Here is a 23,885-nt window from a genome sequence, read left to right as displayed (position 1 = left end):
TAGTAAGTGTCCCCTGAGCCGTTATTGGGACAATTATGCTTGTCGATGCTTTTGATTTGATTCATGAGGGATCAAGGTCGTGTTAAGCAATCAATTGATTAACTCTCGTTGTTTTAATGGCAGGGGCGTGCCAGTGATGCCTGTAGGGTCCTGATTTCTAAAAGGAATGCATTGTACTGTCTCTTAAAATAAAGTAATTTACTGGAATCACTTGGCATGAAGGGAGGTTGCAGCCAGGTCTCCATGGTTTCCCAAATACCAGACAAGCTATACAAACTTGTATTGTCCACAGTAATTTTTCTGTGCTGTTAGAAATCCTTTACATTCAGAGCTCATTGTTTCCGTTTCATGGGGTTTCCTTGCCTTGCTGACTGGTGATGTGTCAGGCATCTGTTGAGTCTAACTGCTGTTCCTCTTCCCCCATTCCCCTTTGTTTCCCAACAACTCAGCAGGCTTAAGAGAGATTGACAGGGACTTTAGTGGCCAATACCAGCTTATATAGGTTGTCATGGAGTCAGCAGTTAACTATGAGGTCATGAGCAAACGATACAGCTTTAACTCTTCATTAGATGGATGACAATATAATGTAACAGAACTTAACAGAAATATAATCACATAGCTTGGTGTTTGCTTTGTCAACATGATCACAATGACAATGCTTACATGCTAATGTTTGATGGCACTAGATATAATCATCAACAATTAATATTAATATCCAATTAATACCAAGGGAAACATGAATTACATCAAATTTAACAGCTATTGAGACAATTCACTAAAAAGCAAAAAAGTCAACCTCATGTCGTATGAGAGGAAAAGTCATGGTATTACCAAATTTATAAGGATATATCATCTGGAAACCATGAATATTTGTACCAAATTTTTTGATAATCCATTTTGTCATTGTTATGATTTTTCAATGAATATGTGAAAACCTTTAAAGTTGCTGGTTTCCACCCGCTTCAGATGTTATCAGTTGTTATGACTACCACCAATATGTGGTGGGATGGCCCTACTCTACCTCCTCCACCCACCAACCATTTGCAACAATGTAAAATGCTTAGATGCAAGGCTGTAAAATATTAAGTTTTATGAAGAGCGAAAATAGTAAGGAGTTGTATAAAGAGCAAAAGCATGCGTACAAACACCTGTGAGGGCAGTGTTTGTATCCCACGCAAAACCAAAAGTCAGTGTTGACTCTTCTTAAAAATACATACCGACCAACACACAAATCGGGAACCATACATGTGATTTGTGTTTGATGCAAATTTGGCAGGTGTGGTGGACTGTTTGTGTGGAGGACCTGGTAAAATATCACACACAGCGCTGACCTAAGACCAATCATCTCACGTCACAGTAAGTAATGGTAACTGAACTGTGACCCTGAATCAATATGCCTATCCTTGTAAGCTTTTAGCACTAATAGAATTCTTTTCTCCTCTGGAATCTTTTCATCTGCAGGCCTTGCATGGAAATCTCTAATGATTATGTGCGATCCTTTAGATTAATAAAAGGTATTACTGCTGTAATACTCACTCACCGATCAGAAGCTACTTCTGCAAATGTGACACTAAGAAAGACACAGGAAACCTTGACAATCAAGTTGAGGGATTTATTAGAGAAGGGTGAATATAAAGGTACTGTATGCAGGGATTTCTATTCTCTGAGCAAACCACAACTAGTCAAACCTCTCTTTCTATATTTATACGCTACACAACTTCCAATCAAGGTCATCATAGTTAGTGATGTAATAATTAAATAATTGAATTTAAAAAGGCAATATAATAGACCATAAGTGTTCTTTGGAAAAAACACCATATGGATTATTGTTATAATCATTAGGAACAAGGAAACTACTTGGACGCCAACACTTCCAGGTATCTTAAACATAAATTTTTCCTAAAACTACATGTTACATTCAAATTGGAAAAAAAAAGAAAATATCAAGAGGGAGCATACCAACATTGACATATTCCCTTTAGAACAACTCCTCTACCGAACCATTCAGGATATCCATTCAGATAGTTTAAATGTGTTTACAAGCAGCCAGTCAGTAGCACGTTAAAGATATAGCAAAAATATCAACTGCCACAATTTTTTTTTGAATGCCACTCTTTCTCCTCTGATATGTTTCTTTTTCTTTTTTTTTTTACTCCCATGTTTTCAAAAGTACTTGTGTCACATATTGGCTTTCACATATTAAGCTACATTTAGATTGATAAATAGTGTTGTGTGGTGTGTGCTGGCTGCCTGCGAGCCATGAGGCCCACAGTGTTCACAGGAGCCATAGTGTGGCAGTTTAATATGTACTGTAGTCCTGATGTGTCATCAAGCACACACAGGGCAAACAGAGGTGGGTTAACACAATGTGAAAAGGGAGATTTTCTTCAACTTGTCAGTCATGTTTTGTTGTTTTTCTTGGGTGAGCACTTTTTTTTTCTTCTTAGAAGGAGTCCATGGCCTTGAATTCGCTGAGGGCCTGGACAGGAGAGATGTGTTTCTTCTGGGAGCCTCGTCGCACACGTGTCTGGCACTCCTCAGGCTTCTCCCTTTTTACAAGAGGCTTCTTCTCAGGGGCCTTCATCCGCCAAGACACCACAGGTGAATTAACAGCCGCTGTTCCGTAAACCTTCTGGTATTTGGTGGAGGCTACATAAGATGCCTTTACAGTCAGCACCACTGCGTTCATTAGATTCTTTGCTGCTTGGATCAGGGAGGTGGCACTGTCCAGCTACAGGGGGGGGGGGGGGGGGGGGGAGAAACAGTAAGGGGCAAGTCAAATAAGTTGATTTGTCTGTAAAGAGAAAAAGTGTAATGACTTCATTGCACTCAACAAGAACATTAGGACATATTAGCTATATCCGGTACCTCGGAGGTCTATGCCGCAACTGGCAATTAAGCAGGAAAAAACATGATCCTCGCTGCATGACATCTTATTTTAGCAGTTCTTAATTAGTAGAGGCAGGGGTCAGGTGTACCTCTGTCTCCGTCTGTTTTGTTTGGCTGACATTTAAGGGTCGGCGGCCAGTGGGCCTTCTCCTACCCCACACTGAGACGAGTCAACCACTTAGATTTAATGAGTGTGGACTCCAGCTGGCCACAATGAAAAGGTTAAAATCTCAGCAGGGCTTCCATGTCTCATGTGAGACAAGCTATAGTAGAGTCCTGAGAAATCAGGGAGAACTGTATCAACACAAGATACAAGGAAGCCCAAAGCAAAGATAAAGTCAAGTCTGGTTTTAATTAGAGGAAAATATCATACTAAGGCAGTTCATAGAAAGGGTCTTTACAAACTCTATGTTTTCTCTCCTGACAGAAAATCCAATACTTCCTTTCAGTGTGGATTACTCCACTCTACTTTGTAGCTGTCTGTATGGAAGAGATATCCCTCCTCTGATTCCTGAGTTTTCCCCCCTTTTTTTTGACTGTTGAATAGTTTGTTCTGCATAGGTTTACTTATCTGAACTGAGGGTCTTAGAATAGAGGGTATTGTGTGCTGTTAAGATCGTAGAAGCCCTCTAAAGCACATGTTGTGACTGGTGATTTTGTGGAAATGTACATTGAGCATTATTGATGTTATTGAGCTGCCCAGGTTGCTGTCCATTTGGCCTTTATGAACCTAGTTTTCACTGCATTGTGGGATATTTAGCTGGTGTAATGTCATCTTTTGACTTTAGCTGTCCACCATGCTTACCTACTTCTTACCCCCTACTTCCGGTGCCCTTACTCTGACCACACCCATCTTTGACCTTGACCTTCATTTTGTATTGACCTTTAACTGAACAAGAGAATATTTATTTGCTTTGTGAAGAAATGAAACCCTTTTTTGCGTTATTAAGTTTTTGCTTTGCAGTTGTATTTTACCAAAAATAAATAGATATACAGTATATCGGCCAGTTGAGAGGAGGCTAGTATTATTATCAGGATAATTCTGCTCAAACTTATCAATATCTTTTTCTTAAAAAAAATCTTTATAAAAGAAAATATGCTGAAAATGTATTACTTAAGTTAAATGTCAAATGCAAGCAGTATGGGATAATAGACTGATTTTAGTTTGACCAGGGATAATGGGGTTCATGAGATATAAAAAACATTAATGGAAAAAAGCCTGCGGTGCATCTTTCTGGTATTATTAGATGGTAATTTGTCTGAAATAATTGCATCAATGTCATTCTGCATGACCCTTCATCTGGTTTTTCCAAGCTTCATCGTGACCTTGATCTGAAAGGTTGGCCCACCCGCAGTGCAGAGCATATAAAATGTTTTAAATATCAAGTCTAATGGTTTAAGTCTAAAAGCCTATCTGGAGCTGGCCATGTGCTGCTCTGTAGGGAGAGACTTACCCCAGACACGATGAGCTCTCCACCCAGATTCTGAACCTCAGCTTTCACCTTACTGCAGATGTTGAGCTGATGACAGTACAGGGCGATTCTCTGCAGGTAGGCCAGCAGATCCTGCTTGCACGCTGAATCAGGGCACTGAATGAAAAAAGAGGCACAAAGAAACACATTGTCAACTCAGCAATTTAGTGCATCACGATATTCCAATTCTGTTGTACAAAATTAAAGCAGGCTTACAAATATACTTAATGTAAAATTCAGGAGATTGAGGTTACTGTGAAATAGCTGCTGTTTAATGACTGGCCTCATGCTGACAGTTTGGAGCTTTGACACATATCTGGCCATATCATCCATATTATTTGTATAATATATAGGGATTATGTGCATTTTCTTTACTCTTACACAACCTCCTGTAATGTAATAGACACTAAATAATGTACTCTGCAGTTAGCAGTAAAATGATGACTGTATGACATCATCATGAATTTCCCATTCAGAATTCACCCAAAGACACTCAAATAATATGGTAGAGTGCAAGTAAAGTGCACAGGGGATTTTGGACAAAGCCAAAGAGTATTCAAATAAACTGCAATAGCAATAATACAGATCATCATTGGGTCAAATATATAAAAGAAATTAATCGAAAACAATTCAGGAATCATAATATATTCAAGGCTGAAGTGAAAACAAATGTCTAAGTGATTCGTGCTGAGCCACATTCACATTTGTAAGGACCTTTGGTTTAGGAGTCACTGGACAAAATGCAAGCTAGTATAATGAACTCTCTCTTTCTGTTTGCATGTCTTTGGTTAAACAAATTCTCAATTTGTGCACCACAGCCAGACTGGATTCTAGCAATGTTATGCTGTGAAATTCTGTAAAGCTGGTTAATCCAGAATGTCCATGCTTTGTTTGAGGTGAAAACTGGATCATCTGCGATGAACAAAGAGCCAGTGGTATGATAGCTGACAGAAAGAATATATCGTATGGCAGAAAATAAAGTCAGGCAACAGATTTGCTACTGAGCCAAAGAATTTAGAGGAATAAAGGGTCCTTGGCCTTATTTCAGGCATTATTGGCAAAATCTAAATCTGCTTATGACAAAACTACCATCTGGTTTTAAATGTTGTATGTTTTTCACAAATAGGTTTGAGATGTGAATTATCTTCCAAATAGCATTGTTTTAGGAATCACAGTCTCTGGTGTTGCAGCCATCAAGGAAGAACATCAGTACTAACAAAAACAGTACGGTTCCAGCATGTTGCGTCACTTATTACATGGCTCTGCACTGAGCCTGGAAGATGTTGTTGAGCATTTTTTTTCAATGGTGGTTTGTTGCAAGTTACACTTTCAAAAGGCAATTTGAGTTACCCTGCAGGGTATCCAAATGATTCATTTCACATAAAACAAGTTTGTAACAGCATGTTGCCCAAGAAGAAAATAGATCAATCAGTAATGAATGGACATCATAGTTTGATATATATAAAGACTTGCTTCCACAGCAGCCAAGCTATGGTGTATCCCTCTTCTCTTCCATCCTTTTTTATGACCTGGTCCTGTTGGTCTTTGTGCTCCTTCAACAGTGAAGAAACCAATCATACAGTGCAGCAAATGGACCAACAGGGAATTCGAGGACAGCCTCCTCAGGTCTCCCACTATCACACAGTTTGCCCCTATTATTCCATCTGGAAGCCTTCCAGGAGTCAGCTATGGCCCACTAAGCTCCCAGTAGGTTAAGAACACTGCATCAGCTGCTTAAACACTGTGAGCATCATTTTGTAGCAACACCTTTCTCCTAGCCATTAATATTAAACGGTCCTAACTAGGACATTCAGCAGCACTGTGTGGGGAAATGCACAGCTCATTTCCTTGTCTTGTGAGCTTGGGTAGAGGGGATGGCTAGCTGTGTGATCTGAATATATCCCCAAAGGACTTTAAGCTTTCATGGCTGCCCAAGTGCCCTTCACTGCTGGTCACAAATAGTACATAATAATAACAACAACAACAACAACAATAATAATAATAATAATAATAATAATAATAATAATAATAATAATAATAATAATAATAATTATTATTATTATTATTATTATTATTATTATTATTATTATTATTATTATTATTATTATTATAATAATAATAATAATAATAATAATAATAATAATAATAATAATAATAATAATAACAATACACAGTCTTTCAAAATGAAAATGTTGCTTCTTCAGCCTACGACGAGTATAATTACAAAACACAATGCAAAGCATAATTATAATGCATAGTCACGGCTACTTTCAGAGCAGGACTTTGAACAACACAGTAAATAAGAACAAAACTGCCACCAGCATCCAACTTCCTGTCAGTCAGTGGAACTGGATGCAGACTGGGGTGGAGCTACTCGCTCATAGAGCAGCCAGTGAGGCAGAGGGAAGCATGGGCATCACTGCTAACTGCACTTCACACTGCTGACCCACAAACACACACACACAAACACACACACACACACACACACACACACACACACACACACACACACACACACACACACACACACACACACGCACACGCACACACACACAATACTGCCCCTGGCAAGTTCGATGAAGAAATGACACAATTTTTCCCTATTGTACAGTTGACGAAAAAGTCCATTTCTTCTACAAATTTTCTTTTGTTGTAAATAATCTGTATGGTCCATTACTTTGCCAGGTCCATTGAAGATATCCCTCTCTCTCTCTCGCTCTCACTCTCATAGTTAAAAAGCCTTTATTACAGACTAGTGAGGAGACTGGATGGGTCACAGCCTACAAACATTTTTTGTTCGGTCCAGCAGAGAAACAGGTGAGAATTTTTTGTTGTTTTTCCACATAATCTGGCCCAACATGAAATATGCTCCTGATGGATGGTTCAGGAAGATGCTGTGAACTCTGCTGCTGAGATGAGGGCAGCGCACTATCAGAGTGTGGCAGTCTGTCAAAATGCAAGTTACACTGCACACTGACACTACATTTATAAGCAGGCTGGGACTGAACTTCCCTAAATTAGTGTAAAGAAATAGAAAGCCGGTTATTTAATTTTTAACCTCACCTCTTTTGCTGTCTGTCTTTAATTGTGGCGCTTTTCTGTATTATTATTATTTCTTCTCCATTATATATTCACAACAGGATAAAGTTGAGCGATGTTTGAGAGCGAGAGCAGGATGACACAAAGGTACAATGACAGATTCAAGTAGAGCATGTTACACACAGTGGCCATCATTTATCAATCGAACGTACGGCAGAAAAACGTGCGTACGACCATTTCCTGGCAAACGTCTGCATTTATCAATTTGGACGTGAGCGGGAGCTACGATCAAATCTCACGTGAGGTCTGAGGTCGTGTAAGCAAATTTCAGCCTGTGTATTTGCGGTGCAGCACAGCAAAACCTGGCTGAAAATAATTAACAAACCTCAGCTGTCATTAAGCATAAGCAGTCACATATTAAGAACAGATCAAAACAGATTCTTAAAACGAATAAAAAAAAATTGAATTGTCGTTGGAGCGATTGATTGTACGCATGTGAGTCTGAAGGCACCATCCATAAATGATTACGTGTTCATCAATCGCAAAAACTACCCCTCGATAAATGTACAGGTGATTTGTGATGCCAAGCTATCGCTTTTTAACGTGGTGGCCAAATGGCCCGGGGGACACACACGATTCTTTTATATTTTAAAAAAACCTCGGCTCCAGACCCCCGCGACCCGACAGGGACAAGGTTGAAGATGAATGAATGAAAAGGAAAGCGCACTGCAGAGCCAAAGTCATATCCTCGGTAAGTGGCTACCCTCGATAAATTGCATTAAATCAAACAAGGTATCAGATGATTAACATATTGGTATGGTTCTTCTAGACGACAAAAGTTATCCTCTAACGGAATACTTAATAACCCCGCTGGCAAACCCCGCTACAGAGCAGGAGCGCAGGTTCAGCAGTGCGCACACACGCACACGGGTCACAGTGGAGCGCTGCTTCGGGTTGACTTCCTCCGTTATTCCTTTCCATACAGCGTTTTTATGGGCCCCTTTTATTCCACTCTTAAGACTGACAAAAAGCACATCTTTATTTTGCTCCATCTCGGATGTCAGGATGCCGATCTGTGTGCCGGAAAAGTGTCTTTTCTTCCCAGCGTTTCTCCTCTGCATGTTTGACCTCAGTGGACGAGGCCTCCGAACCAGGAATATTTAAGGGCGTAACATGTTAATGACGATCGAATTCAGCCGCCGCATTTATCAAGGCCCACTCATTCGTACGCTGAGATTGGTCCGATATGAATGTTTCATAAATCACACGTGGGTCCTGTCATACGACCAATTTTGCGCCCGTTTTCACGCAAGATTGATAAATGAGGCCCAATATGTCTTCTTGCTGACTGGACAACTACAGTCCTTTTGATGGTAAGCTGTTGTCTGTCAGTTACTTCAAGAAAGCTGGTGATCCATCTATTTGCTCATGCAGTCTCTCCACCAAAGACTGAGCACTACTGTGTTCTAGTACATACTGAGACCACTTATTATATTTGAGTGACGACCTGATGTACTTGTTTTCCTCCTTTCTTCTGTTATACTCCACAATATTACTACCACACAATATTTACCTAGATGTGAACATATGTAATATAAGGATATGAGAAAAAAGGCAGGTTTAATAATTATTTTTTTCATTCCTTTAATCACAGACAGCAGATTATCTTTGATGTTCATTCCTGTTGCAATTTAACGTCCAATACATTCACTTGGAAATGAAAAGTGAATTATTCAGAAGTAGCTTAAAATGTTCTATTTTTTTTAGCATCAAAGTTAACCCTTGATAGTTGTCCCTGCAGCCATGAGTACAATGCAAACCGGGATCGCTAATAACTAATCTGGTATAGTTTTAACTGTGCTAATTTACCAAAATATACGTTTTGCTAAAAAAAAATGGTCTTAAATTGTATAACATGTATTACCCACTGGATCCATAGCAGCGTGGTTATCTACCAACTATAAGTATGATCAAGAAAAATAAGAAAAATGCGTTGATAGTATCTTCTTTTCATGTTGCATCTAAAGCCATTAAGGGGTTGATACACTGACATATCAGAAATTATGTCAGATTAAAAACTAATCTTCAAAAAAGCAGAATAAACAAAAAAAAATATTTTTTGTTTTTCTTTTTTTCTGTAAAACGTACAATTCTGAGATACAAGATTTTCACTCAGCGACAGCATTCATTGTTGAAGATAGTTAGCACGGACTCCTCCCTAGCCTGCTCCTGCCGAACTATAGTTTGTTTGTTTTTTTCCCAAGAAGCCTTTTAATTACACATCAGTCACACTTGGTTTCACTTCTGTCAGTGGTGGCAACAGAAGCTTTGCTCTTGTTGTTCTGCACTCAATGCGACAGGACCTTCCACTGTGACAACTAAAGTGACACCTGGAAGTCTGAATACTTTACTTGAAATTTGCATGTGTTTGCAGAATGTGGAAACATTAACTTGACACTTTAGGAAGTCATTTAATAATTAACCAATGCTCAAACGAGTGCAATGTAAAAGAGAAATATTCTTAACTGAAAGGGCAAGGAAATGAACAAGGAAATGCAATTTAAAATCACAAAAAAGACCAAAACCAATGATTGTTGGAATGAACAAAATTATTTCCTGTGTAGCCACAGCCTGATATAACGTATCCCATCATGTCACCCATGTTCTTGCATTATAGTGAACATTGCTATTGTAGTTTATTTTGAGTCAATCCCACATAAACCCTCCTCGTTAGCAACCAAACAATATTAATCCATGTCATAAAATAATTACATGAAAGAAAAGACATAAACAACGGCCACCTGCATAGGTAAATGTGAAAGCCAGATAGTGCTGCAGATTTACCTAGCAGAAGTGATGCTGTGATAAATACTGTCACATGCCATTTCTGTTCACAACACTCAACAATCAATGTATGTCTCTAGGTGTGCATAATATTTGTATAGCCATAACTTTCTAGCTTGCCTCTGTAGGAGGTATACTTATAGATAGATAGATAGTATACTTAAAGAATGTAGCACAGAAAGGAAAATGAAAGGGGGGAGTAGAAAAAAAAAGGCATTGCTGGAGTGAAATGGGGTGAGTTGCCTCAAGGGGTTTTTCTACGTCAAGTGCTGTGCTTAAATGACTATGAAAGAGCTCTCCTTCCACCGTTCCACGCAGAATTGCCTTCTGCTTCAAACGTATTCATCAATAGGGCTGATGTGGAGTCATAGCGACAAGGTTTGCTACTTAAGGGACCTGTCTGAAAGCAGTGAAGCAGCCTTTATTCTTACTGTCAAGCCACGGTGCTCTCGACAAACACAGGTTACCTACCGCAATGTGTGAATGCAAAATATGTGTTTCCTTCATATGGAATAAAGATAGACGATCAATTTTATGTATTTGATTGTGTAATTGCATTAAGATGCTTCATAAAAGAAAACTTTTGCTGTTTTAACTTTTAAGAATGTATTGTATTCACTGAATTGCATGGCAGACATATGCCCCAAATGCCTCACATGAAAACACTTTTATAACAAATGCTTGGAAATGAAAATGTCCTCAAGGCCCTCTTTATTTCCTGAACATATCTCTGATGTTTCTGGAAGAGTAACAGAAGGCTGTGAATATTCAGTAAACACTGGCCTAGGAACCATTTAAGTGAGAATTAAAAATGGCAAGCCACCTGCTCTTTTCATTACAGCAACTGTTGATTCAAACACAGGCTCTGCCAGTGATTTGCCATGTGACAGATTCACTCCCACCTAAACCCTGTTAAACACTGATCATCACTCAGCAGCCTACACGCCAAGAAATCAATACATAAGCTCACAAATGCAAAGTTCATGCTTACTTTGTCACTTCTGTCCCAGATTCAGCTGAACAACATACACAAGCCGTGACGCAGACTGAGTCCTTCTATCTGAGACCCACTAAACATGCAAAACGTTTACACTGTAACCCAGGCTCATACAGATTAAAGCTATTACTTTTCATCTCTCTGTTTGTGGTAATTACTGCATGACAGTCATAGTTATGCATTCATAGCCTGTAACTTTGTTCAGTAGTGCAATATGCTCCAGAGAGCAGGATAGTGTGACATGAGGATAACAGTGCCAGCTTTGACTAAAGATGCCTTCTGGTCAGCTGAAAGCTTAGCAGACTCTATGGACACTCAAACTGACAGGCATTCTGCACTGTGCTAAGAGCAGAAGGCTTGCCCATATATTGTTATGAAGTCACATATTGTCACAAGAAGGCACAGGATAAAGAAAATATTCAGTAGGAAACAAATATTATGTCTTGATACTGGTAAACTGCACTCTAAGCAACGTTTCTGAGTGTACTTTAATTTAATCGCTGCATGTTCCTTTGATGATTAACATTCGGTACTGTGGATAGGATCACACCACCTAAATTAATGTGAAATAATTTAAATTAGCATAAAATGCTCTCACAAGAAATGGTTTGTTAAGGTTTATTCTGACTGCAAAGCTGGTTATTTGTTTTTTTTTATTTTGTTATCTTTTTTTTAGTTCTTTTTTAGTTCATCTTCAGGGTCTAGGTACTGGTCTATGTCCAAATTCATAACACTGAAAGACACATTTTCTGGCCCATGAATCCCAATTATTATGTTTATTTTGAAGGATTAAGATCCAGAAGGAAATTCAAATTTCTGTTTTGCTCTGTTTAACAAACCATGTTGTATAAAATGAGATGTCCATGTCTTTTTTTTAAATTTTTTATAAAGCAGGTTTAGATGCTATTTAAATACAGTGAAGGTATCACAATGCTCAATTCACAGAGAAAGACACACAACTCATATTCAGATACTGTGCCTTTAAACAAGCTGTCAGGACCTCTGTATGGTTGTCACAACTATACTATATATAACTGCCGATCCAGTGCTGGTGCAGTCATTCCTCGGCAGTGCAGAGGTGCTGGCAGTGCAGATGAGACCGGAAATGTTGACCAATCAGAGTCGACTGGGCTTTTTCAGGAGGGAGATTTAAAGAAACAGACTCTAAAACGGAGTGTCTCAGACTGAAGGTGAATATAGGTATTCAGAAAGACTGATTGTCATCAATTCAAGATCTGACAAATGGTGTTGAATAATGGCCAGAAAAGTACTTTTGCAGAACATTATGACATCCCAATGAGGTTGACTTTTGACCTTTTAGATATAAAAATGTCATCACATCATTTTATCCTGTTAGTCACTTGTGTGAAATGTTCCTGAGTTATGACCATAAAGGCATTTTGTGAGGTCACAGTGACAGTGGTCAGAGGTCACTTGACCTTTGACTTTAAAATCTAATTAGTTCATCCTTGAGTCCAAGTGGACATTTGTGCCAAATTTGAAGAAAATCCCTCTGAGGGTTCCTGAGATATCGCGTTCACAAGAATGGGACAGATGGGGGGGAGCAATGCCTCTGACCACAAATACAACCCCATTTGAAGTAAGGACATTGTGTAGAAAGTAAATAAAACCAGAATACAATGATTTTGAATCTATATTCAATTGAATACACTCACTACAAACACAAGATGTTTATTGTTAACTTTTGATGAATTTGATGACTGTAACACATTCCACATAAAGCTGGGACATGGGCAACAAAAGACTGGGAAAGTTGAGGAATGCTCCAAAAACACCTTTTTGGAACATTCCTCAGGAGAACAGGTTAATTAGAAACAGGTGAGTGTCAGGATTGGATATAAAAGGGGCATCCCTGAAAGGCTCAGTCGTTGACAATCAAGGATGGGGTGAGGTTCACCACTTTGTGAACAACTGTGTAAGCAAACAGCCCAACAATGTTGTTTATCATCTACAGTCCATAATCTCATCAAACGATTCAGAGAATCTGGACAAATCTCTGCACGTAAGCAATAAGGCCAAAAAAACAAAACTGAATGCCCTGCTTATTTCAGCAAGACAATGACCAGCACGTGTAACAACAGTGTGGCTTCATAATAAAAGAGTGTGATTACTAGACTAGACTAGAAGTGTCCTCAGTTCCTAAACACTTATTGAGTGTTGTTAAACGGAAGAGTGATGAGATACAGTGGTAAACATGCCCATGTCCCAGCTTTTCTAGAACGTGTTATAGACATCACTTTTAAAATCACTGAATTTTTGCAAAAGTTTATCAGTTTGAACACTACAAATCTTGTCTTTATAGTGTATTCAATTCATATTTATATGTTTACACAATGTCCAAACTTCATGTGAATTGCGGTTATAAATAAAGACTAAAATTACTGTAGTTAGTCAACTAATCGACTAAGAGGGGGCATTCCTATGAATATACACACTCTTTTTGCCTTAAAGAGACATGTCCTCTACATCTTAAATCACATACTAACTTTAAGTATAGTGACGCACAAAAATCAAGGTACAGCAGCTTTGTTGGTGATCAGGTGTGCAGGCCTCAAGCAGGTTTCGGTACTTCAAAAGATGACTTAATTGTGATTCTACATTTTGATATGAGCTCCAGAATTTCTCCAGCTCCAACATTTCTCCAGCTCAGCAGCATTGGAAAGAGGCCCAGCATGTGTTACTCAAACCAACAATAATTATTCCAAGGGTTTGCTAGCTAACAGCAGTTGCAATTACAAATACAACAGGCTGCCTTAATAAATCAGTGAGTTTTGTGCCTAAGTATATTCTCACTGCTTATTAGAGACAGACAAAATGAAGAACATTATGCATTACCTGGAGTGCTGCGTTTTGAAATACCTCCCACTTAATTTGTTGTAAGCATTCACACCTACTTCTTTTCACTCCCGTCTTCCCTAGGCACAGCACTGATTGATTAGATATTGAAAATGGTCTGTCAGCGTGTTTTAGAGAAGTACTCATCTGATAATGAATGCAACACCTCGGTTGGGAGCTAATTATATTAGAGACAGAACTAGGTTCTGCTGTCTTGCTCTCTAAGTGTTGGTCCCATTGGGAGATTAAGTCAGGTGGCAACACAGCCCTCCACTCCAGCTGGGCCTGTCAATGCCCACATCAAAGATTTCCAGTGGCCTCTCACTCCAGCTCAAAATGTGCTCTGCTGCCAGCTACTATGACACATACAGAGATCATTTCCAACTGATACAAAGTATAGTGAAAAAAAGTGATAAAAACAATGAAAGACACAGTTGAAAAGCTACCTGATCTGCAACAGCGCGGGCCAATTTGTCCATCCTGGAACCAGCCTCTGCAATCTTCTTAGCCGCGTTGATCACATCTGAGGAGTTCTTCAGTGGGCCTTTGCCTCTAGTAAAATTCAAGGGGTGACAAAAAAGGAAAAAGGGAATGTGGGTTGAGGATATGCAGAGATCGCCCTTGAGCTCATCCTACACAGCAGCAGCTAATTTGCCTTCGATTGACAAAAGGAATATAAGACATTACAATCAATAATCAATACACAATTTCCCAGATAAATACAAAATACCTTTGCAACTAATGATATATCATAGAGATGGGCTTTGAGTTACAATAGATTTCTGTTTTAAAAGCAAAACTGGATTGTTTTCACAGCAGTTACAGTAGGAAATAGAACAGGAGATTGAAATAATGGTCAACCACTGGGCCTTTGTTCTGTGCTGTGTTTTCTTAATTTCCCGGCAGAGGGAAAGTTATTGTGACCAGATAACTGTGTTTGCCTGTGTGTGATGTCTCATTTTTAGTCAGTGTAAAACTGAAATTTCCATGCCAATCTGACTAACTAGGGTCAATGCCAAGTAACGTTGCAGTCACAGCACCACAGCCATTATCACTCATGACTCATGGCTCTAATTTTGTTTTTTTGGTTTGTTCCATGCCATATAATTGTTGAGTGGTCCACAGATCCATACACCAGGCAGATAACCATCAGTTAGCTATTAAGGATTTCCCTAATATGTTGAGCCCAGATGGGAGAGATTGAGAGGGAAGCTGCTGGCTTTTAGTAAACATAAGCGACAAGACTCTAAATGCAAACAGATTATCTATTACAGTATATCTTGGAATCACAGCATTGCTGCGTAGTCTGGACTAAAAAAAAGGTTGTTTGGGTCATTTGCTTTTCACAAAACAGTTTGCAGCCCTGATGCATTGTGAAGGCAAGTTGTTTCTTAGCTATCCTACATGTTGTCACTTTATTTACTTGCTAATCCAGTATTTTTATATTACAGAATGGGTGAAAACACTACCTGCATGTACAGGGGGTTGCTCTCTCTCAGCTGTACAGAACCTAACTTTTTGTTTAGCTCGTGATTTTGAACATTTTTGTTTTGCTTCACTTAAGCAGCTCTTATCAACCTGCCTTCAGACACAGGCAGTTGAGTTTAGGATGAGTTAGATGTTTAAGCAACAGTTTGTAACAAATAAGACATATTAACTTAAAATGTGATACTAACCAGTCTTGTGTTGTTTCTACTGCCTTTTAAGGAGCGCTGGGTTACTGCAAATGAACATGATGCACAATCTGTTCCCAGAGCCTGGCTAAGGGAGCATAATTTAAACACAACCAAAAAATGCCTTAAAGGCTGTAAAATCTAAAACAAAAAATTAAAGTAATTTTAATATTGTAACAGAACTTTTGTTATGATTTGGCACTATAAATAAAATTGAATTGAATTGAATAGATAGGGATGCACCGGTCCGATATTAAGATCGGATATAGGCCCAGATATTGACAAATTAGCAGGATCTGGTATCAGATTATTAACCAGATCCATGGACTAATCCATTAAATTGTTGTGAGAGGCACTGTGCAGCATGCCGGTTGACTCAAAGCCAACACCAGAAAGAACATGGAGCGAGCAAAGACTCAGCTAAATGGAGGTATTTCACCTAGTTCAGCTGTTGTATTTGATTCTAAATTCCTGTTCAAATTATAATGAGTTCACAACACTGTAACAATCGACTGTGCTATGGTTTTCCTTTATTAATAGTTACAAAAAATGACAATTAGCATGAATGCTAACTTAACATTGAAAATGCCATAGAGGGGCTGGCACGATCAGCATTGTGATATTAAACCATGAACCATCAATAGCTTTCATTTAGTTTCACCAGTGGAAATGTTACATATTCAAATCAAATATAGCTGGCTACTTATAGACATATGTTCTTTAAGATAAAGCTGGGAAAAATAGCAAAAGGTAAAACCAGAGCTTTGCCTAAACAGCACGCAACAACGGCAAGACTGAGTGGACAAACAGTGCTGCACCTTCAGCATAGTAACTGTTACATGTTATATGGTTCAGCTGTTATATTATATATTCCTGTTTGCACTTAATATTTACAAATAAATTGCATTACTGTTTGTTATTCTCAGGTTCAGTTGTTACATTTTATTTAAATTTTAGAATACGTTTTTAAGAAGTTTAAGTCGATGCACGACTGTTTATTTTAATAACAAATGAATAATTTAATATTAATTCAGTACATTTCTATCTATGTGTTCATTTTTTACACTTTGTTTTATAAAGTTAGGAAAGTAATGTCTAAGTCAAGCATTATGCCTTTATTCTCTTCCACGTGGTGCAAATCGGAATGGAGTGCTGATCGATATGTAAAGCCCAGGTATCAGTATCAAGACTAAAAAAGCGGTGCATCCCTACTGGAAGATCCCCTTTCTCAGTCCTTTTCCCCTTTAATCTCAGTCATGAGGGACACCTGCCGCATCATTTCACTATATACTGGATAATATATGATTCAACTACATTGGATGGATGAGTGAGACACTGAAATAGTTGATAAAGTGTGTCTTTTGAACATGTGACAGTGACACCTTGTCCTTTCTTTCTGTGGATTGAGTGTTTATATCATTTCAAAAAAATGACTTTCTCTTCAGGATTAGGGCTGGGCAAAAAGAATAGTATAGTAGTATATCACCTAGGATGCTTCTAATAATACACTGGAGATCAAAATCAGAGAACAAATTATAAATACTCGAATTATTCTAAAATACTGTTATTTTTATTTTTCAGAATATGCTAGAATATTCAGTGTGGCTATACCACTGCTGTACGAGTATGTTTTTTAAATAACCAAGGAACTTGAGCAACTGAGCAAATGAGCAAAATTAGAGAATATTAACCACTGTGTCAGAAGATAAGATTTAAACAATGCTTTCTTAGGGCTATATGATTCAAAAATAAACAGAAAGTGTAGAGGCCACTGCTTTGAATGACTTCAACATGTCTGAGCCCACAGGACATCACTAGTTACTCACACTGCTCTGGTTTGATCTTGGTCCATTTTTCTTGCGGTCTCTTCCACAGTTCGGTAACTGGGTTTCTTAAGCCCAGTTCAGTCAAAAGATTTGCAACAAGACGAAATTAAAACTTGCAACTCCCTCAATCATCTCTCTTTCTCTCTCTGACTCTTTTTCTCTCTCTCACATACGCTCGTTGAGCCTCAATCCAAAACGTCTTTTACAACCAGCAGTTTGTCAGTGACTTGACCAGCAATCTTTGCTTAGACTTAATTGACTGTAGCGACAGGTGACACACACACACACACACACACACACTGAATCGAAGAAGCAGAAGAAATGGCGAGTCCGGAGCAATCCGATGATATCTTGGCATTCTCTAAGTGGAGATATAAGCACTACTTCAAATTCATTGAGGTCAAAGGCAAAAACGTGCATGGAAAGTGTACATTATGTCAAGGAGCGAAGACTTTGTCGACATCTATTGTAAGCAACTCTAATGTAGTGAAGCATCTCACAACGACACACACTACAAAAACACTGATAACTCCACCCCCAAAGAGAAACAGGCTGTCTGACAAGAGGTTTGGAATGCTGCTGCTTCTTACATGCAGTCAGTTGTTTGAAGGGTAGGATGGTTAGGCTACAGGGGTTAACCGGATACATAAAACCAATTCTCCACTCAGAGTCTTCAGATAATCCAGTCTTTGTTTTTGAGGGATTTAAATGCATCTGTGTCCCGTTTGTATATTCTTGAAATCACAGGCTTGGAAGCCCAACCTATCTTGCAATGGCTGAGTGTCATCCCTTCGGCCTTCATCTGGACAACCTGCTGTTGCAGGGTTTTAGTCACCTTAGAAAGGCTTGCCATCTTGCAAAGTAACCAGGAGAGCTGACAGATAAATAGGGTGTGTCCAACAATTAAGTAAATTGTCACCAGATGCCAGGTTAACACCAATAACTGGGAGGGATCTGAAAGTATATGAAAGTGTTCTCTTATTTTGCTCACTGTTTTTTTCAGAACATGAAGGTCTTTGTTGAAATGGCGGGGTAATTTTAAAACACCTGCTAGTACAGCAGTGGTATAGCCGCAGCAGATATAAATTCTGAACAACAAAGAATAACAACATTTCAGATTAAATCAAGTCATAATATTTAATTGACATATGAAATGTAGTGAGAATTTAAGTTTCATTTTTACCTAGTGAAGTCTGTCATCTCCATCATGATCATACACATCTGCTTGGCCAGCACAATGATGTCATTGCCATTGTCATCCCACTTGGCCACTTCTGCATCTAGCTTGCACTTCTCCTGTCTGAAGCTTTCCACTTGCTCAGCAATCTTAGCCTTTTCCTCCTGGGGAAGCTGTGCCATGATAGCCTGCAGGCAACAGGGGAGCAAGGAAGAAACAAAAGCATTACAGGAAGAGGAAGAGGTTGTTAGGGAGTAAATTTGAGCAGAATAAATTGGAAGAGTTGCTCCGAATGAGGAAAATGCCAGAGGAAAAGAATTTAGGTAAGGGAGGGAGATAAAGCTGGGGTGGAGGAAACGATAGGGAAATGAGGAAATGGGAGAATAAAAAGGGGGATTAGTTAAGGAGAAAGAGAATAAAGGAAAGAATATAAAGAGGAAAGTTGTAGCACCATTTGTTCTATTTTTTCTGTCCGGTCTACTTTTTAATCCGCCCTACAAAACTTAAACACTAAGTTTGGAGTCTGAGTATCCCTGCCCTTCTGAAACGCTTCAAAATAAAGTTCTAAACTTTACATTTAATGACTGGACCTTTTCAAACCCCTTGACATCTTATATCCATAAAGAGCAAATCCATTTTTTCCTTCCTTTTTTCCTCAGCGGCCTTTGGGGGCAGGACCAAAATGGCATAAATCTTGTGGCAAGGTCACAGGCGCAGTAAGAACCCGGTATTATTTGGGAGATAAATGTATAATTACCTCGCTTCTTAGGCCAGAGAATGAATAATGCATTTGTTCATTATGTCAGGGAGGTGAGATGGAAGGAAGAGTAACCTGGTTTCCATTAGGTCGATTCTATTGACTCAGGAGGCAGAGCGAAAAATGGAGTACAGTAAAAAAAAAAAAAGTCACCATTGTTTTTTCACCTCATCTATTATTGACTGTCCTCCAAGAATTGCTATTCTCTTAATGAAATAATCGTCCTTGTCCTCCTTTCCCCTCTTCCTTATTCCCTCTCTCACAGCAAAGCTGGTGTGTGGGGGTGAGGGTGAGCTCAGTGAGAAAGTGTGTTACTTTGTTCATGTCCCCTGCTTGATGTGTTAGAAGGAAATTGAAAACAAAAACTAGAGATGACATGTCCTTCTGAAATTCTTCGAAAAGAAAATAAGCTGAAAGGGGAGGGGACTGCAATAAAAGAGAAATGAAATCAAATTACAGTCAGAAATAGAGAAGCATGGAGGCACAGCTCTCTCATCAGAGGCCAACAGATGTGTCCATGAGCTTTGGCCTACTGATCCCTGTGTGAGCAGTATGGTGCAAACTTTGATAGCGGTTAGCTTGTAAAAAACAAAAACGGAACAGCATAAACAAACAAGCAAAACCAGCCCCCTCAAGCCCAGTTTCCTCTGCTGCTGGTGCCAAGACACACAAACAACAGCAAGGCAACAAATCCCATTAAACCGTGCGTGGGGTGAAAACACTGTTCATATTTAAAACAAATACAAAGTTAATATGTATTTAGACTGCAAAATGAGGAATAAAAATTAAAACAGGCCACTAATTCCAGCAGGGCAAACCTGAATTCACTTTGCAGGTGTTGCTATGAATTATGGGTTGCACACAGCATGTAGTGACTCTGGGGCACCCGCACCACCATTTATTTAATCTATGACAAAACAACTACTGTAAGTCGGCCAATACACAAGTCAAATATACCTCCATATGTTCATTTACCAATTGGACGGATCCAGAAATTAAGTATGCATTTTTGGCTAAGTTAATTAGCACTAATAATACGCATTTATAACCACATTTAACTAATAATCTTCCTGCTTCTTCCTCTGAATTTGGCTTATATAACATAACACCTTTAAGGAAAGTCTTATTTGTACTGTTGATTTCAAGTATACATTGTTTTAAAATTGAAATCAGTTTGATAGCAAAAGAGTTATAAATATTAACTTGAGGAATACATAAATCATTTTAGTCCAGACACGTTAAAGGGCCAAGAAACCAAAGAAGTAAGTCTCAAATGCGCGATGTCATAAAAAGTCTAGAGCTGCTCCATAGGTACAGTAATGAATGGGGGACTGATTTTGTCTGTTTTCTTTCTTAAACCCAAATAGTTTTTATTCTATTGTCAGTTCTGAAATAAAAAGTTTACCCATATACTCAGAACATTCCCCTATATGATCTCAGTGTCAAATTTATCAATATCTGTCTGTCTGTCCAAAGGAATAATATGCATACCTTGAAAATGTGGTAACCAAAAGTGTAGTTGCCTTTTAAATGTGCTTGGGCTCTCATCTTGTTGTTCTTGGTAGGCAGTAGCTACCTTGGGTATGGTTTGCTGATTACATGCTCATGTTAAACATAGCCAAAAACATAGTGTAGGCAAAGCTGTACAGTAAATGCTGCCTAATCAATAGCAACACAGGTGAGTGCACTGTGCTACCAGGCACATCTCTCTGACCTCAGGACTGGAGGGCGGTTGTTAGCATATCTTTGCTGCTCATTTTGTTCCTGCACCCAACTGTTGAGGCATCAATTATTCACTTATTTCTATAGTTACATCAAGCAGTATAACCCTGGTGTCAAAATGGTGGGTATACCACTGAGAAGTACAGTTGTGGTTTTGATAAATGCCATTGTAACAAGTCAGATAAAAACTGTAAATTAAGACTTGGAGTAGTTTTTAGGTTTGGATATTTCTGTCAGTACAATCAAAATGTTTTCCCAACATCTTCTGCGCATAAGAGCTGCATTAAACCAAGAGGAAATGGTACACGAAACAACAAAAGGGAGCAAAAATTCTCTTTATATTCCTTTTCTAAAATAAGGGATCAAAGGAGATTGAGGAGAGAGAGTGGGGGATTTGGTTGGTATTCAAATTCACTAGGAAAATGGTGGGACAAAAGAGAAAGGAAGAGACAGAGAGAGAAAGATGGGGTGTGTCTCTGTTGGGGGGGGGGGGGTTCTAAACACAAAAGAAAGCTGCAGCTCAGGGGTACACACATGAGCCAATTGGGACGTCAGGGGAGCAGGAAGGCACTTGGTGAAGCCCCCCTCTCCCTCCTCCCCTGCTCCCTAGAATTCACTTATCCCCAAATCCCTTCCCCTACTTTACTGATAACAACAAGGAGCGGGCCTTGGGAGCTTAACATAGTGGCAAATCCGGCCGAGGGAGTGCTGTGCCAATACACTCTGCGACTCGGCTACGTCTGGAGGGATTAGAACGCTTTCCGGGTTTCTTCGACGAGCGCGGCTTTTTGAAATGACTTTAATTTGTTTCATTTGAAATAAACTGCCCAGACACTCAGAGTTCAATTTTATGGATGACCTATCAACAGTGTTATCCAATCACTGTGTTAAGAGATGTTGAGTGTGTGTGTTTTGGAGTGCGAATGTGGGGTAGGGGGGTTGGGTTTGTGTCTGCATTACCTGTGTTGTGATACAGAAGGAGAGTTTGCATCTATATGTTCTAATGGAAAGAGACGCCAAGTACAGGCCTCCTTCCCCTGTGTGTTTTTCTGCCTTCTCATTATGCATGTTAAATCTAATAAGTTAGCTTTATGCATACATATAATAGAAGTGACAAGTGGAGCACCACACAAGGCAAAGGCTCCTGGGAGCGCCCTGGACTTGATTTGATTCCTTTCTACACTGCGGAAGAGAGAGACAGTGAGATGGAGAAAAAGAGAGGGAGATATTACGCCTGTGTCTTGTGTGTGATACTGGACTAGAGGGGCTTGGGGGGATCATGACTGTAAACCTCAGTGTGCTCATGTCAGCTCCTATGGAGGAAATGGATTACACTTCCTCTTGTCTGTTTGAATAGAAACACAGAGCACCAGTGTGCACTTGGCATGACCGTGAGAGGACGGCAAGCTTCATCCTGACACGACAGACTGAGGCCGACTGGGCAGCTCACTAGTGGTTCACGACAAACACATCTTTTATGGATGTGCTTGCCTTCTGCGTGTGTAAATGTTTAGTCTCTGAGGGCATAACAGTATATATGAGTGGAAAAGCAGGCAATATCAATGGACTGTGAGAGAGGCTCTGTCAGTGTGCCAGATGTACGTATGTTGCACATGATAATATGTACTAAATTTAATCACGTTTGATAACATATTGTGATACATCACCTTGCATTTATTTGAGGCAAGCTCAAGCGCAAATCTTACTAATTAAGGGTCAATGAACAATCATTATATTCAGCAAAGTCACCCTTTAATCCACCTTATATCACTTGTATTACAGCGACAATTTATGACAATGAGACATGCTGCAACATCAAACTGTTTCCAAAGAGCTGCCCACTCAAAGCAGAGTTAAGTGCCAAGAAAACTAGATAACAGTTTGGTGTTGTGAAGCTCACTTGCGTGGCTATGCTGGTGTGTCTAAGCTCAGATGGCCCTGCAATGTTACGCTGCGGGAGCCTTAGTGGGAGTATACATACAATCTCAAAGCACTTCACACCCAGGACCCCCGGAGTCATCCTGGAGAATGATTTGTTCTCCCAAATTATGGCTCTGTTCTTTTTGCTCATGGCTGGAATTCAGATTTTACTACCTTAAACTTTTTATTATTCCTTTAGTTCAACAGTTGAATTGTGTTTTTACTAAAACAAATTGTCAATTTTTGACTTCTAAGATTTGTGCAAAATCAAATCTGATCCAAATGGCACTTTATCGCTTAGGATTTTCTTTACTGTTAAACATGGATGTAGAAGTTTGATAATACCACATGACAATTTTTTTTTCTTAACTATTACTTCAGTCTTAGTCGTAGTCTTGATTAAAGTGATCTTACAAAATACATTCATGTGCCTCAGCAAAGTATAAGACAAAGGTCAATAATACCCATACTCAAAGGCACTAACAAACGATGTTGCTCTGCCAATAGGGATATCAGTTAAAAAAATGCTCATATGTGTTGGTTTGTCAGAACAAAATACATATTTTGTCATTTAGTTTGACAGACCTTTTGGCGAAGTCACAGTATCTGATATTTCATTTTAAATTTAAAATAGATTGGGAATTTCATTACAAACTCCAATTTGTTAACTGCTTTTTAAAATGCAGTGACAATAGAATTTAAAGCAAGAACAA

General features: G+C 39.0%; 1 protein-coding gene across 1 annotated transcript in view; it reads right to left on the bottom strand.

Moving 5' to 3' along the window:
- Positions 1–1,630: 1,630 nt before the first annotated feature.
- ctnna2 (catenin (cadherin-associated protein), alpha 2) overlaps positions 1,631–23,885 on the bottom strand; it is a 361,900-nt gene continuing 339,645 nt past the window's right edge. The window contains exons 15-18 of the mRNA XM_083924298.1: positions 18,780–18,961; positions 14,544–14,649; positions 4,344–4,478; positions 1,631–2,731 (exon numbers count right to left, since the gene is read on the bottom strand). Of these exons, the coding sequence (XP_083780424.1) occupies positions 2,444–2,731; positions 4,344–4,478; positions 14,544–14,649; positions 18,780–18,961 (711 nt within the window). The 3' untranslated portion in view covers positions 1,631–2,443. The remainder of the gene's footprint in view (positions 2,732–4,343; positions 4,479–14,543; positions 14,650–18,779; positions 18,962–23,885) is intronic.

Source organism: Echiichthys vipera (genome assembly GCF_963691815.1).
Source record: "Echiichthys vipera genome assembly, chromosome: 2".
Classification (NCBI taxonomy): Eukaryota; Metazoa; Chordata; class Actinopteri; order Perciformes; family Trachinidae; genus Echiichthys; species Echiichthys vipera.
This window is presented reverse-complemented; position numbering and strand designations above follow the sequence as displayed.